Here is a 13,953-nt window from a genome sequence, read left to right on the forward strand (position 1 = left end):
GCACAGGTGAGACACAGGCAAAGATCCCCCAGGTAGTCGGCGCAGGCTCTTCAGAGATGCTGAGCACAGCCCTAAAGGCCCCACAACCTGTGCTGGATTATCATCGTAGTAAAAGTAGTAGTAGCTACAGTACATGTGTAGTAGGTACATGTGTAGTAGCTACAGTACATGTGTAGTAGCTACATAAGTAGTAGCTACACGTGTAGTCGCTACGGGCCCCGTACTTTCAAGCTATCAATTCCGGTTCAGTGATTCTGCACTTGCTCTATTACCGTCGGGCTCGAACCGACGACCTCCTGTATACCAGGCGAGGTGGTCAACATTTCGCCAATGTCGCACCTGTGAAATGCAACGCCATCTGGGGCATGGTTAATAAAAAAAACCGACCTCCTCCTCGCCCGAGGATGCTCAAGAAATCGTTAAGATGGCTCCGGTCAGAGGGGTGTATGGTGTGTGTGTGTGCGTGGTGTGTGTGTGTGGTGTGCGTGGTGTGTCTGTGCGTGGTGTATATGGTGTGCGTGGTGTGTGTGTGTGATATGTGTGTGTGCGTGGTGTGTGTGGTATGTGTGTGTGCGTGGTGTGTGTGGTATGTGTGTGTGCGTGGTGTGTGTGGTGTGCGTGGTGTGTGTGGTGTGCGTGGTGTGCGTGGTGTGTGTGTGGTGTGCGTGGTGTGCGTGGTGTGTGTGTAGTGTGCATGGTGTGTGTGTGTGGTGTGCGTGCTGTGTGTGTGTGGTGTGCGTGGTGTTTGTGTGCGTGGTGTGCATGGTGTGTGTGTAGTGTGCATGGGGTGTGTGTGTGTGGTGTGCGTGGTGTGTGTGTGTGCGTGGTGTGCGTGGTGAGTGTGTGTGTGTGTGGTGTGTGTTGTATGTGTGGTGTGCGTGGTGTGTGTGGTATGTGTGTGTGCGTGGTGTGCGTGCGTGGTGTGTGTGCGTGGTGTGTGTGTGCGTGGTGTGCGTGGTGTGTGTGGTATGTGTGTGTGCGTGGTGTGCGTGCATGGTGTGTGTGCGTGGTGTGTGTGCGTGGTGTGTGTGCGTGGTGTGCGTGCGTGGTGTGTGTGGTATTTGTGGTATGTGTGTGTGTGTTGTGTGTGGTGTGCGTGGTGTGTCTTGTGTACGTGGTGTGCGTGGAGTGTGTGTGTGTGCTGTGTGTGCGTGGTGTGTGTGCTGTGTGTGGTGTGTGTGGTGTGTGCGTGGTGTGTTTGTGTGCGTGGTGTGTGTGTGTGTGCGTGGTGTGTGTGTGTGTGCGTGGTGTGTGTGTGTGCGTGGGGTGCGTGCCTTGTGTGCGTGGTGTGTGTGTGTGTGGTGTGTGTGCTGTGTGTGGTGTGTGTGGTGTGTGTGTGGTGTGTGCGTGGTGTGTTTGTGTGCGTGGTGTGTGTGTGTGTGCGTGGTGTGTTTGTGTGCGTGGTGTGTGTGTGTGTGCGTGGTGTGTGTGTGTGTGCGTGGTGTGTGTGTGTGTGCGTGGTGTACGTGCTGTGGAGTGTGTGTGGTGTGTCTGTGTGCGTGGTGTGTGTGTGTGTCTGTGTGTGTGCGTGCGTGCGTGGTGTGCGTGCGTGCGTGGTGTGCGTGGTGTGTGTGTGCATGGTGTGTGTGTGTGTGCGTGGTGTGTGTGTGTGTGCGTGGGGAGCCGTAGTGTAGCAGGTTAGCGCTACGCTGCGCTATGAACCCGGCGACCCGAGTTCGATTCCCGCTCACGGCAAATACCCACTGACGATTATCTCAATCGGTCCTGGGCCTCCCCTATGTCGACTCAGCCTCAAAATTAGTTACCTGGTGCGGTGTGTAGTAAACATCACCGCTAGGGAGACAAAGGCGTCCGGGCGTGGTGCTGGCCACCCACCTCCTCGTGTGCCGTGCCGGCCTTCATAGGGTGCTTATCGTTAACAGCACTTGCCCCAACAGTCTCTTGAGGCTATACGGGGGATCTTTATCTTTGTCTTGTCTGGTGTGTGTGTGTGTGTGGTGTGTGCCTTGTGTGTGGTGCATCAGGCGCTGTTGGATATTTACAATCCCAGCGATCGGGGCCATGCTCCTGTCTCTCTGGAGCTCAAGGAGTTTGTGGTGAGTCGAACTTTCACACCACCATCAGCATCAGCAAGAACATCATCATCAGCCAATCATAGACTCATACACACATCATCAGCAGCAGCAGCACCTCCGATTAGCACGGTTGGCTACGTACGGTGTGAAAGAAGTTCAACATACATACAGCAGCATCATCATCAGACAATCATAAATACACACACACCATCATCATTATCAGCAACATCATCATCAGACAATCATAAATACACACACACCATCATCATCATCAGCAACATCATCATCAGCCAATCATATATACACACACATCATCATCATCAGCAACATCATCATCAGCCAATCATAAATACACACACACCATCATCATCAGCAACAACATCGTCAGCCAATCATAAATACACACACACCATCATCAGCAACAACATGAACAGAGAGAGACAGAATAACAACCAAAAAATCCAGAAAAACGCATATCAAAAATGTTATAAATTGATTTGCATTTTAATGAGGGAAATAAGTATTTGACCCCCTCTCAATCAGAAAGATTTCTGGCTCCCAGATGTCTTTTATACAGGTAACGAGCTGAGATTAGGAGCACACTCTTTAAGGGAATGCTCCTAATCTCAGCTTGTTACCTGTATAAAAGACACCTGTCCACAGAAACAATCAATCAATCAGATTCCAAACTCTCCACCATGGCCAAGACCAAAGAGCTCTCCAAGGATGTCAGGGACAAGATTGTAGACCTACACAAGGCTGGAATGGGCTACAAGACCATTGCCAAGCAGCTTGGTGAGAAGGTGACAACAGTTGGTGCGATTATTCGCAAATGGAAGAAACACAAAAGAACTGTCAATCTTCCTCGACCTGGGGCTCCGTGCTAGATCTCACCTCGTGGAGTTGCAATGATCATGAGAACGGTGAGGAATCAGCCCAGAACTACACAGTAGGATATTGTCAATGATCTCAAGGCAGCTGGGACCATATTCACCAAGAAAACAATTGGTAACACACTACGCTGTGAAGGACTGAAATCTTGCAGCGCCCGCAAGGTCCCCCTGCTCAAGAAAGCACATATACATGCCCGCCTGAAGTTTGCCAATGCACATCTGAATGATTCAGAGGACAACTGGGTGAAAGTGTTGTGGTCAGATGAGGCATCAACTCAACTCGCCGTGTTTGGAGGAGGAATGCTACCCATGACCCCAAGAACACCATCCCCACCGTCAAACATGGAGGTGGAAACATGCTTTGGGGGTGTTTTTCTGCTAAGGGGACAGGACAACTTCACCGCATCAAAGGGACGATGGACGGGGCCATGTACCGTCAAATCTTGGGTGAGAACCTCCTTCCCTCAGCCAGGGTATTGAAAATGGGTCGTGGATGGGTATTCCAGCATGACAATGACCCAAAACACACGGCCAAGGCAACAAAGGAGTGGCACAAGAAGAAGCACATTAAGGTCCTGGAGTGGCTTAGCCAGTCTCCAGACCTTAATCCCATAGAAAATCTGTGGAGGGAGCTGAAGGTTCGAGATGCCAAACGTCAGCCTCGAAACCTTAATGACTTGGAGAAGATCTGCAAAGAGGAGTGGGACAAAATCCCTCCTTAGATGTGTGCAAACCTGGTGGCCAACTACAAGAAACGTCTGACCTCTGTGATTGCCAACAAGGGTTTTGCCACCAAGTACTAAGTCTTGTTTTGCAGAGGGGTCAAATACTTATTACCCTCATTAAAATGTAAATAAATTTATAACATTTTTGACATGCGTTTTTCTGGATTTTTTTGTTATTCTGTCTCTCACTGTTCAAATAAACCTACCATTAAAATTATAGACTGATCATTTCTTTGTCAGTGGGCAAACGTACAAAATCAGCAGGGGATCAAATACTTTTTTCCCTCACTGTACCATCTCCCTCCGCAGGAATGTGTTTGAACTCGCTGTCTGTTGTTGTTGTATCTATAAATCTTGTAACTCAATTTTAACCCACTTCCAAATGTGGTATCGACTGCAAACTTGGTATCCTTATGTCATACTGAAGACAATACTATATTGTATCATAAAAAAAAATATTTATAAACATTCATTTTTACATGTTGTCTTTTACCTTCGGTCTAATTGTCCAACGCTCAACCCACGTTGGTTGTAAATCACCACGGGCCCCTTACGTTGTGGCAAGCTTCAGGGCCACTGCCTGGAGTCGTGGAGTTATTCCATTGCTGGTACGGTACATTTCAATAAGGCGTGTTTTAAAAAAAAAAAGTTTTTTTTTTAAATATTACTTATTTATGATTTTGGTGACAGGAGCTGGACCGGGAGCTGAAGCTGAAGATGACTCAGACTGCGGGGCTCGTTGTGCAAATACTGCAAAGGCGATGCAGCGAGCAGGTAGCACACCCTCGCCTCGCCCCGCTGGGCACCGTTGTCTACGTGCGGTGCGAAAGAAGTTCAACATAAGTACACACTGACCCATAGACTCAACACTGCCCCATAGACTAACACTACTCATAGACTCAGCACTGCCCCATAGACTCACACTACTCATAGACTCAGCACTGCCCAATAGACTCAACACTGCCCATAGACTAACACTGCCCATAGACTAACACTGCCCATAGATTCAACACTGCCCATAGACTAACACTGCCAATAGACTAACACTACTCATAGACTCAACACTACTCATAAACTCAACACTGCCCATAGATTCAACACTGCCCATAGACTCAGCACTGCCCATGGACTCAACACTGCCCCATAGACTCAACACTGCCCCGTAGACCTAGCACGACCCATAGATTCAACACTGCCCATAGACTAACACTGCCCATAGACTAGCACTGCCCATAGACTAACACTACTCATAGACTCAGCACTGCCCATAGACTAACACTGCCTATAGACTCAACACTGCCTATAGACTCAACACTACCCATAGACTCAACACTACCCATAGACTCAACACTGCCCATAGACTAACACTGCCTATAGACTCAACACTGCCTATAGACTCAACACTACCCATAGACTAACACTACTCATAGACTCAGCACTGCCCATTGACTAACACTGCCTACAGACTCAGCACTGCACCATAGACTCAACACTGTCCATAGACTCAACACTGCCCAGAGACTCAACACTACCCATAGACTCAACACTGCCCATAGACTAACACTACTCATAGACTCAACACTGCCTATAGACTCAGCACTGCCCATAGACTAACACTGCCTATAGACTCAGCACTGCCCATAGACTCAACACTGCCCATAGACTCAGCACTGCCCATGGACTCAACTCTGCTCATAGACTCAACACTGCCCCATAGACTCAGCACTGCCCCGTAGACCTAGCACGACCCATAGATTCAACACTGCCCATAGACTAACACTATTCATAGACTCAACACTGAGTGGGCAGATGAGTGAGTGGGTTGGTGAGTGAGTGGATGAGTAGGTGAGTGAGTGGGTAGGTGGGTGGGTGAGTGGGAAGGTGAGTGAGTGGGTAGGTGAGCGAATGGGTAGGTGAGCAAGGGGGTAGGTGAGTGAGTGGGTAGGTGAATGAGTGAGTGGGTAGGTGAGTGAGTGGATATGTGGGTGGGTGAGTGAGTGGGTGGGTAGGTGAGTGAGTGGGTAGGTGAACGAATGGTTAAGAACACTGCCTATAGACTCAGCACTGCCCATAGACTCAACACTGCCCATAGACTCAGCACTGCCCATAGAGTGAGTGGGTAGGTGAGCGAGTGGGTAGGTGAGTGAGTGGGTAGGTGAGTGGGTAGGTGAGTGAGTGGGTAGGTGTGTGAATGAGTAGGTAGGTAGGTGAGTGAGTAGGTAGGTGAGTGAGTGAGTGGGTAGGTAGGTGAGTGAGTGGGTAGGTGAGTGAGTGAGTAGGTGAGTGAGTGATTAGGTAGGTGAGGTGCGTGGGTAGGTAGGTGAGTGAGTGGGTAGGTGAGTGAGTGGGTAGATAGGTGAGCGAGTGGGTAGGTAGGTGAGTGAGTGAATAGGTGAGTAGGTAGGTGGGTGAGTGAGCGAGTGAGTGGGTGAGTGAGTGGGTGAGAGAGTGGGTGAGTGAGTGAGTGGGTAGTTGAGTGAGTGAGTAGGTAGGTGAGTGAGTGGGTAGTTGAGTGAGTGAGTAGGTGAGTGAGTGAGTGGGTGAGTGAGTGAGTGAGTGCGTGAGTGAGAAGGTGAGTGAGAAGGTGAGTGAGTGGGTAGTTGAGTGAGTGGGTAGTTGAGTGAGTGGGTAGTTGAGTGAGTGAGTTGAGCGAGTGGGTGAGTGAGAAGGTGAGTGAGAAGGTGAGTGAGTGAGTAGGTAGTTGAGTGAGTGGGTAGTTGAGTGAGTGGGTAGTTGAGTGAGTGGGTAGTTGAGTGAGTAGGTAGGTGAGTGGGTAGTTGAGTGGGTAGTTGAGTGAGTGAGTAGTTGAGTGAGTTGCACCGCGCCGTGTCCCCCAGACGTCGTCCCTCCAGAGGAGGTCGTTTGGGAGCCTCGCCCTGAAGTGCCTCTACGACCACGGGCGACAGCTCCTCGTGGTGGAGGTGCTCAACGTGGCCCTTCCCGGCGGAGACGGTAGTCGTCCACTCACCCAGAGTCACTCACCCAGAGTCACTCACCCAGAGTCACTCACCCAGAGTCACTCACACAGAGTCACTCACCCAGAGTCACTCACCCAGAGCCACTCACCCAGAGTCACTCACCCAGCGTCACTCACCCAGAGTCACTCACCCAGCGTCCACTCACCCCAGCATCACTCACCCAGAGTCACTCACCCAGAGTCACTCACCCAGAGTCACTCACCCAGAGTCACTCACCCAGAGTCACTCACCCAGCGTCCACTCACCCAGCGTCCACTCACCCAGAGTCACTCACCCAGCGTCACTCACCCAGCGTCCACTCACCCAGCGTCCACTCACCCAGAGTCACTCACCCAGCGTCCACTCACCCAGAGTCACTCACCCAGCGTTACTCACCCAGAGTCACTCACCCAGAGTCACTCACCCAAAGCCTCTCACCCAGAGTCACTCACCCAGAGTCACTCACCCAGAGTCACTCACCCAGAGTCACTCACCCCAGAGTCACTCACCTAGCGTCCACTCACCCAGAGTCACTCACCCAGCGTCACTCACCCAGAGTCACTCACCCAGCGTCACTCACCCAGAGTCACTAACCCAGCGTCACTCACCCAGAGCCACTCACCCAGAGTCACTAACCCAGAGTCACTCACCCAAAGTCACTAACCCAGAGTCACTCCCCCAGAGTCACTCACCCAGAGCCACTCACCCAGAGTCACTCACCCAGAGCCACTCACCCAGAGCCACTCACCCAGAGTCACTAACCCAGAGTCACTCACCCAGAGTCACTCACCCAGCGTCACTCACCCAGAGCCACTCACCCAGAGTCACTAACCCAGAGTCACTCACCCAAAGTCACTAACCCAGAGTCACTCACCCAGAGTCACTCACCCAGAGTCACTCACCCAGCGTCACTAACCCAGCGTCACTCACCCAGAGCCACTCACCCAGAGTCACTAACCCAGAGTCACTCACCCAAAGTCACTAACCCAGAGTCACTCCCCCAGAGTCACTCCCCCAGAGTCACTCACCCAGAGCCACTCACCCAGAGTCACTCACCCAGAGCCACTCACCCAGAGCCACTCACCCAGAGTCACTCACCCAGAGTCACTCACCCAAAGTCACTCACCCAGAGCCACTCACCCAGAGTCACTCCCCCAGAGTCACTCACCCAGAGCCACTCACCCAGAGCCACTCACCCAGAGTCACTCACCCAGCGTCACTCAGCCAGAGTCACTCAGTCAGAGTCACTCACCCAGAGTCACTCACCCAGAGTCACTCACCCAGAGTCACTCACCCAGCGTCCACTCACCCAGCAGTCACTCACCCAGAGTCACTCCCCCAGAGTCACTCACCCAGAGTCACTCACCCAGCGCCACTCACCCAGTGCCACTCACCCAGCGCCACTCACCCAGAGTCACTCACCCAGAGTCACTCACCCAGAGTCACTCACCCAGCGTCACTCACCCAGAGTCACTCACCCAGCGTCACTCACCCAGAGTCACTCACCCAGAGCCACTCACCCAGAGTCACTCACCCAGAGCCACTCACCCAGAGCCACTCACCCAGAGTCACTCACCCAGAGTCACTCACCCAAAGTCACTCACCCAGAGCCACTCACCCAGAGTCACTCACCCAGAGTCACTCACCCAGAGTCACTCACCCAGAGCCACTCACCCAGAGTCACTCACCCAGCGTCACTCAGCCAGAGTCACTCAGTCAGAGTCACTCACCCAGAGTCACTCACCCAGAGTCACTCACCCAGAGTCACTCACCCAGCGTCCACTCACCCAGCAGTCACTCACCCAGAGTCACTCCCCCAGAGTCACTCACCCAGAGTCACTCACCCAGCGCCACTCACCCAGCGCCACTCACCCAGCGCCACTCACCCAGAGTCACTCACCCAGAGTCACTCACCCAGAGTCACTCACCCAGCGTCACTCACCCAGAGTCACTCACCCAGCGTCACTCACCCAGAGTCACTCACCCAGAGTCACTCACCCAGAGCCACTCACCCAGCGCCACTCACCCAGAGTCACTCACCCAGAGTCACTCACCCAGCGTCACTCACCCAGAGTCACTCACCCAGAGTCACTCACCCAGAGTCACTCACCCAGAGCCACTCACCCAGCGCCACTCACCCAGCGCCACTCACCCAGCGCCACTCACCCAGCGCCACTCACCCAGCGCCACTCACCCAGCGCCACTCACCCAGCGCCACTCACCCCGAGTCACTCAGCCAGAGCCACTCACCCAGAGTCACTCACCCAGCGTCACTCACCCAGCGTCACTCACCCAGAGTCACTCACCCAGAGTCATTCACCCAGCGTCACTCACCCAGCGTCACTCACCCAGAGCCACTCACCCAGAGTCACTCACCCAGAGCCACTCACCCAGCGCCACTCACCCAGAGTCACTCACCCAGCGTCACTCACCCAGAGTCACTCACCCAGCATCACTCACCCAGCATCACTCACCCAGCGTCACTCACTCAGCGTCACTCACTCAGCGTCACTCACCCAGAGTCACGAGGATCGTGGTGCTAAGGACACCCGGGGTCTTTGCTTTGCGCCGTTTGCCATGCAGACAAGGGGCAGATCCGGCCGATCGTGAAGATTCGTCTCCTGCCACGCTCCACGTTCGGAGACGTCAAGGCCAGGAGCACGCGGGCCGGGGAGAGGGGAACGCACATCCTGGTGGACGAGACGCTCAGCTTGTGAGTCGCACAGAGAGACAGGCATACTCACAGGGACACACACAGAGACACGGACACACACACAGAGACACGGACACACACACACAGAGACACGAACACACTCACAGAGACACGGACACACACACACAGAGACACGGACACACACACAGAGACACGGACACACACACACACACAGAGACACGGACACACACAGAGACACGGACACACACACTCACAGAGACAGGCATACTCACAGAGACACGGACACACACACACAGACGGACACACACACAGAGACACGGACACACACACAGAGACACGGGCATACTCACAGAGACCCAGACACACACACACAGAGACTGGCATACTTGCAGAGACACGGACACTCACAGAGACACGGGCACACTCACAGAGACACGGACACACTCACAGAGACACGGACACACACACAGAGACATGGACACACACACACACAGAGAGACATGGGCACACTCACAGAGACATGGACACACACACACAGAGATACGGACACACACACAGAGAGACTGGCATACTTACAGAGACACGGACACTCACAGAGACACGGGCCACGGACACACTCACAGAGACACGGACACACACACTCACAGAGACAGGCATACTCACAGAGACACGGACACACTCACAGAGACACGGGAACACTCACAGAGACACGGACACACTCACAGAGACACGGACACACACACAGAGACATGGACACACACACACAGAGACATGGGCACACTCACAGAGACATGGACACACACACACAGAGACACGGACACACACACAGAGACATGGACACACACACACAGAGACACAGACACACACACACAGAGACACAGACACACACACAGAGACACGGGCATACTCACAGAGACACAGACACACACACAGAGACAGGCATACTCACAGAGACACAGACACACACAGAGAGACACAGACACACTCACAGAGACACAGACACACACAGAGAGACAGGCATACTCACAGAGACACAGACACACTCACAGAGACACGGGCACACTCACAGAGACACGGGCACACTCACAGAGACACGGACACACACACACACAGAGATACGGACACACACACAGAGACAGGCATACTCACAGAGACACGGACACACACACACAGAGACACAGACACACACAGAGAGACACAGACACACTCACAGAGACACAGACACACACACAGAGACAGGCATACTCACAGAGACACAGACACACACACAGAGAGACACAGACACACTCACAGAGACACAGACACACACAGAGAGACAGGCATACTCACAGAGACACAGACACACACAGAGAGACACAGACACACTCACAGAGACACAGACACACACACAGAGACAGACATACTCACAGAGACACGGACACACACAGAGACACAGACACACACAGAGAGACACAGACACACTCACAGAGACACAGACACACACACAGAGACAGGCATACTTACAGAGACACAGACACACAGAGAGAGACACAGACACACTCACAGAGACACAGACACACACACACAGACACACTCACTCAGTCACTCACGTGCCCCTCTCTCTCCCTGTGTCTCTCTCTCTCTTTCTGTCTCTCTCTCTCTCCTCGTCCCTCTCCTGTCTCTCCGCTCTCACCCCCCCCCACTCCCCCACCACCCCCCCACCCCCCCCACACACCACCACGTGCCAGCAAGGTGAGCCGTGAGCAGTGTGCCTCTCCTGGCGCCTGTGCTCTGTGCACGGTGCGCAACCACGGGGGTCTGCGCGCGGCACTCGTAGGGGAGGCAGCCCTGGCGCTGTCCGGAGTCCCCGGGGTCCACGGGCCGCCCGCCCCCGACCCTCGCTCCGTGCCGCAGGTGGCGCTCGCGCTGCTGCACCCGCGGCCCAGCGACGCCGGTGAGGAGACGTCGCCATCACCACCGTCACCACCGGCATCGTCACCAGCAGCACCAGCACCACCAGCACTACCAGCACCACCAGCACTACCAGCATCGTCACCAGCAGCACCAACACCACCAGCACTACCATCACCACCATCACCACCAGCATCGTCAGCACCATCAGCACCACCAACACCACCAGCACTACCATCACCACCGTCACCACCAGCATCGTCACCAGCAGCACCAGCATCACCACCAGCATCGTCAGCAGCACCAGCACCACCAGCATCGTCAGCACCATCAGCAGCACCAGCACCACCAGCACCAGCAGCACTACCATCACCACCATCACCATCACCACCATCACCACCATCACCACCAGCATCACCAGCACTACCATCACTACCAGCACTACCATCACTACCAGCACCAGCACCACCAGCACTACCAGCACCACCATCACTACCATCACCAGCACCACCATCACTATCATCACTACCAGCACCAACACCACCAGCACTACCAGCACTACCAGCAACACCAGCACCACCATCACTGCCAGCACAGCCAGCACCATCAGCACCACCAGCACTACCATCACTACCAGAACCACCATCACTACCAGCACAGCCAGCACTATCAGCACCACCAGCACTACCAGCACTACCATCACTACCATCACTACCAGCACTACCATCACTACCAGCACCACCACCAGCACCACCAGCACTACCATCACTACCAGCACCAGCACTACCATCACTACCAGCACCACCATCACCACCAGCACCACCATCACTACCAGCACCAGCACTACCGTCACCATCAGCACCAGCACCACCAGCACTACCATCACTACCAGCACCACCAGCACCACCAGCACCAGCACCACCAGCACTACCATCACTACCAGCACCACCAGCACTACCATCACTACCAGCACCACCATCACTACCATCACCACCAGCATCATCACCAGCACCACCATCACTACCAGCACCAGCATCACCATCACCATCATCACCACCAGCATCGTCAGCACCATCAGCAGCACAGCACCACCATCACTACCAGCACTACCAGCACCAGCACCACCAGCACTACCATCACTACCATCACTACCAGCACCAGCACCACCAGCACTACCATCACTACCATCACTACCAGCACCATCACTACCATTACTATCAGCACCAGCACTACCATCACTACCATCACTACCATCACTACCAGCACCATCACTACCATCACTACCAGCACCAGCACCACCAGCACTACCATCACTACCAGCACTATCGCCACCAGCAGCACCATCACCACCAGCACCACCATCACCAGCACCACCAGCACCATCACCACTCGCCCACCCACCAACCTACTCACCCACCCACTCACTCACCCATTCACCCACTGAGTCACTCACTCACCCACTCACTCATCCACTCACCCACTCACTCTCTCACTAACTCACCCACCAACCCACTCACCCACCCATCCACTCACTCACGCACCCACTCACTCTTTCACCTGCTTGCCAATTCACCCACTCAACCACCCACTCACCTACTCAAATACCCACCCATCCACTCACCCACCCACCTACTCACTCACCCACCCACTCACCCCCTCAGTCACCCACCCACCCACCCACTCACCCACCTAGCCACCCACTCACTCACTCACCCACCCACTCACCCACCCAGCCACCCACTCACTCACCACTCACCCACCCAGCCACCCACTCACTCACCCACTCACTCACTCACCCACCCACCCACCCACTCACCCACCCAGCCACCCACCCACCCACTCACTCACTCACCCACTCACCCACCCACTCACTCACTCACTCACCCACTGACTCACCCATCCACTCACCCACCCACTCACCCAGCCACCCACTCACCCAGCCACCCACTCACCCACCCACCCACTCACCCACCCACCTACTCACCCACCCACTCACCCACCCACTCACCCACCCACTCACCCACTCACTTACCCACCCACCCACTCACTCACTCACCCACTCACTCACTCACCCACCCACCCACTCACCCACCCACCCACTCACTCACTCACCCACCCACCCACCCACTCACCCACTCATTCACCCACCCACTCACCCACCCACCCACTCACTCACCCACTCACTCACTCACCCACCCACCCACTCACCCACCCACTCACTCACCCACTCACTCATTCACCCACTCACCCACCCACTCACTCACCCACTCACTCACTCACCCACTCACCCACCCACCCACTCACCCACCCGTCGCCCCTACCCCCTTGCCCTTCTTTCACGACAGAGGCCGAGATCCTGGCCGTCCTGCTGGGCCGTGCCTCGGACAGCGAGGCACAGGAATTCGCAAAGGCCTACAGGGCGGCCGAATCCCAGTGCCTGCACCCGGCCACCTCCCCATGAGCGGTGCTGGGGTGGTGGCGGGGAGAGAGATGTGGGGGGTGGGGAGGGGGCGAGGGGGGGCAGGGAGAGAGTGGGCACAGAGGAGTGCAGGGAGAGAGATCGGGGGTGGTCATATTTTAGGGGGGGGGGTCTGCCTTTATGCGACGCCGTGTGACGATGGGGGGGGGGGGGGGGGTCAAAAATCGTCCAAAATCGCGTGACGTCATTTATGGACGGCCCCTGAGGCCCACCGAGGTATCCTGTATGGTTATTTTTGTTCGAGAAGCGACCCTGTCCATCACAAATGACAGCTGATAACGAAGAGGGGGGAAAGACCG

The 13,953-nt window shown here is 54.6% G+C and overlaps 2 protein-coding genes across 3 annotated transcripts in view; both read left to right on the forward strand.

Moving 5' to 3' along the window:
* The window catches only part of LOC116955125 (BAI1-associated protein 3-like), an 89,891-nt gene extending 76,224 nt beyond the window's left edge, over positions 1-13,667 (forward strand). For both annotated transcript variants that reach the window (XM_076052885.1, XM_076052883.1), the window contains 6 exons: positions 1,986-2,057; positions 4,345-4,428; positions 6,492-6,606; positions 9,195-9,324; positions 11,013-11,218; positions 13,521-13,667. In XM_076052885.1, coding sequence (XP_075909000.1) covers positions 1,986-2,057; positions 4,345-4,428; positions 6,492-6,606; positions 9,195-9,324; positions 11,013-11,218; positions 13,521-13,636 — 723 coding nt within the window. In that variant the 3' untranslated portion in view covers positions 13,637-13,667. The remainder of the gene's footprint in view (positions 1-1,985; positions 2,058-4,344; positions 4,429-6,491; positions 6,607-9,194; positions 9,325-11,012; positions 11,219-13,520) is intronic.
* LOC142905720 (uncharacterized) lies at positions 7,600-9,183 on the forward strand (the record flags this gene model as incomplete). Its single annotated transcript, XM_076052783.1, has 1 exon — positions 7,600-9,183. A coding segment is annotated over one exon (1,584 nt), but the record flags the coding sequence as incomplete, so codon positions are not given.
* Positions 13,668-13,953: the final 286 nt, after the last annotated feature.

Source organism: Petromyzon marinus, chromosome 58 (assembly GCF_048934315.1).
Source record: "Petromyzon marinus isolate PM22_M1 ecotype Great Lakes invasive population chromosome 58, UKy_Petmar_22M1.pri1.0, whole genome shotgun sequence".
Lineage (NCBI taxonomy): Eukaryota > Metazoa > Chordata > Hyperoartia > Petromyzontiformes > Petromyzontidae > Petromyzon > Petromyzon marinus.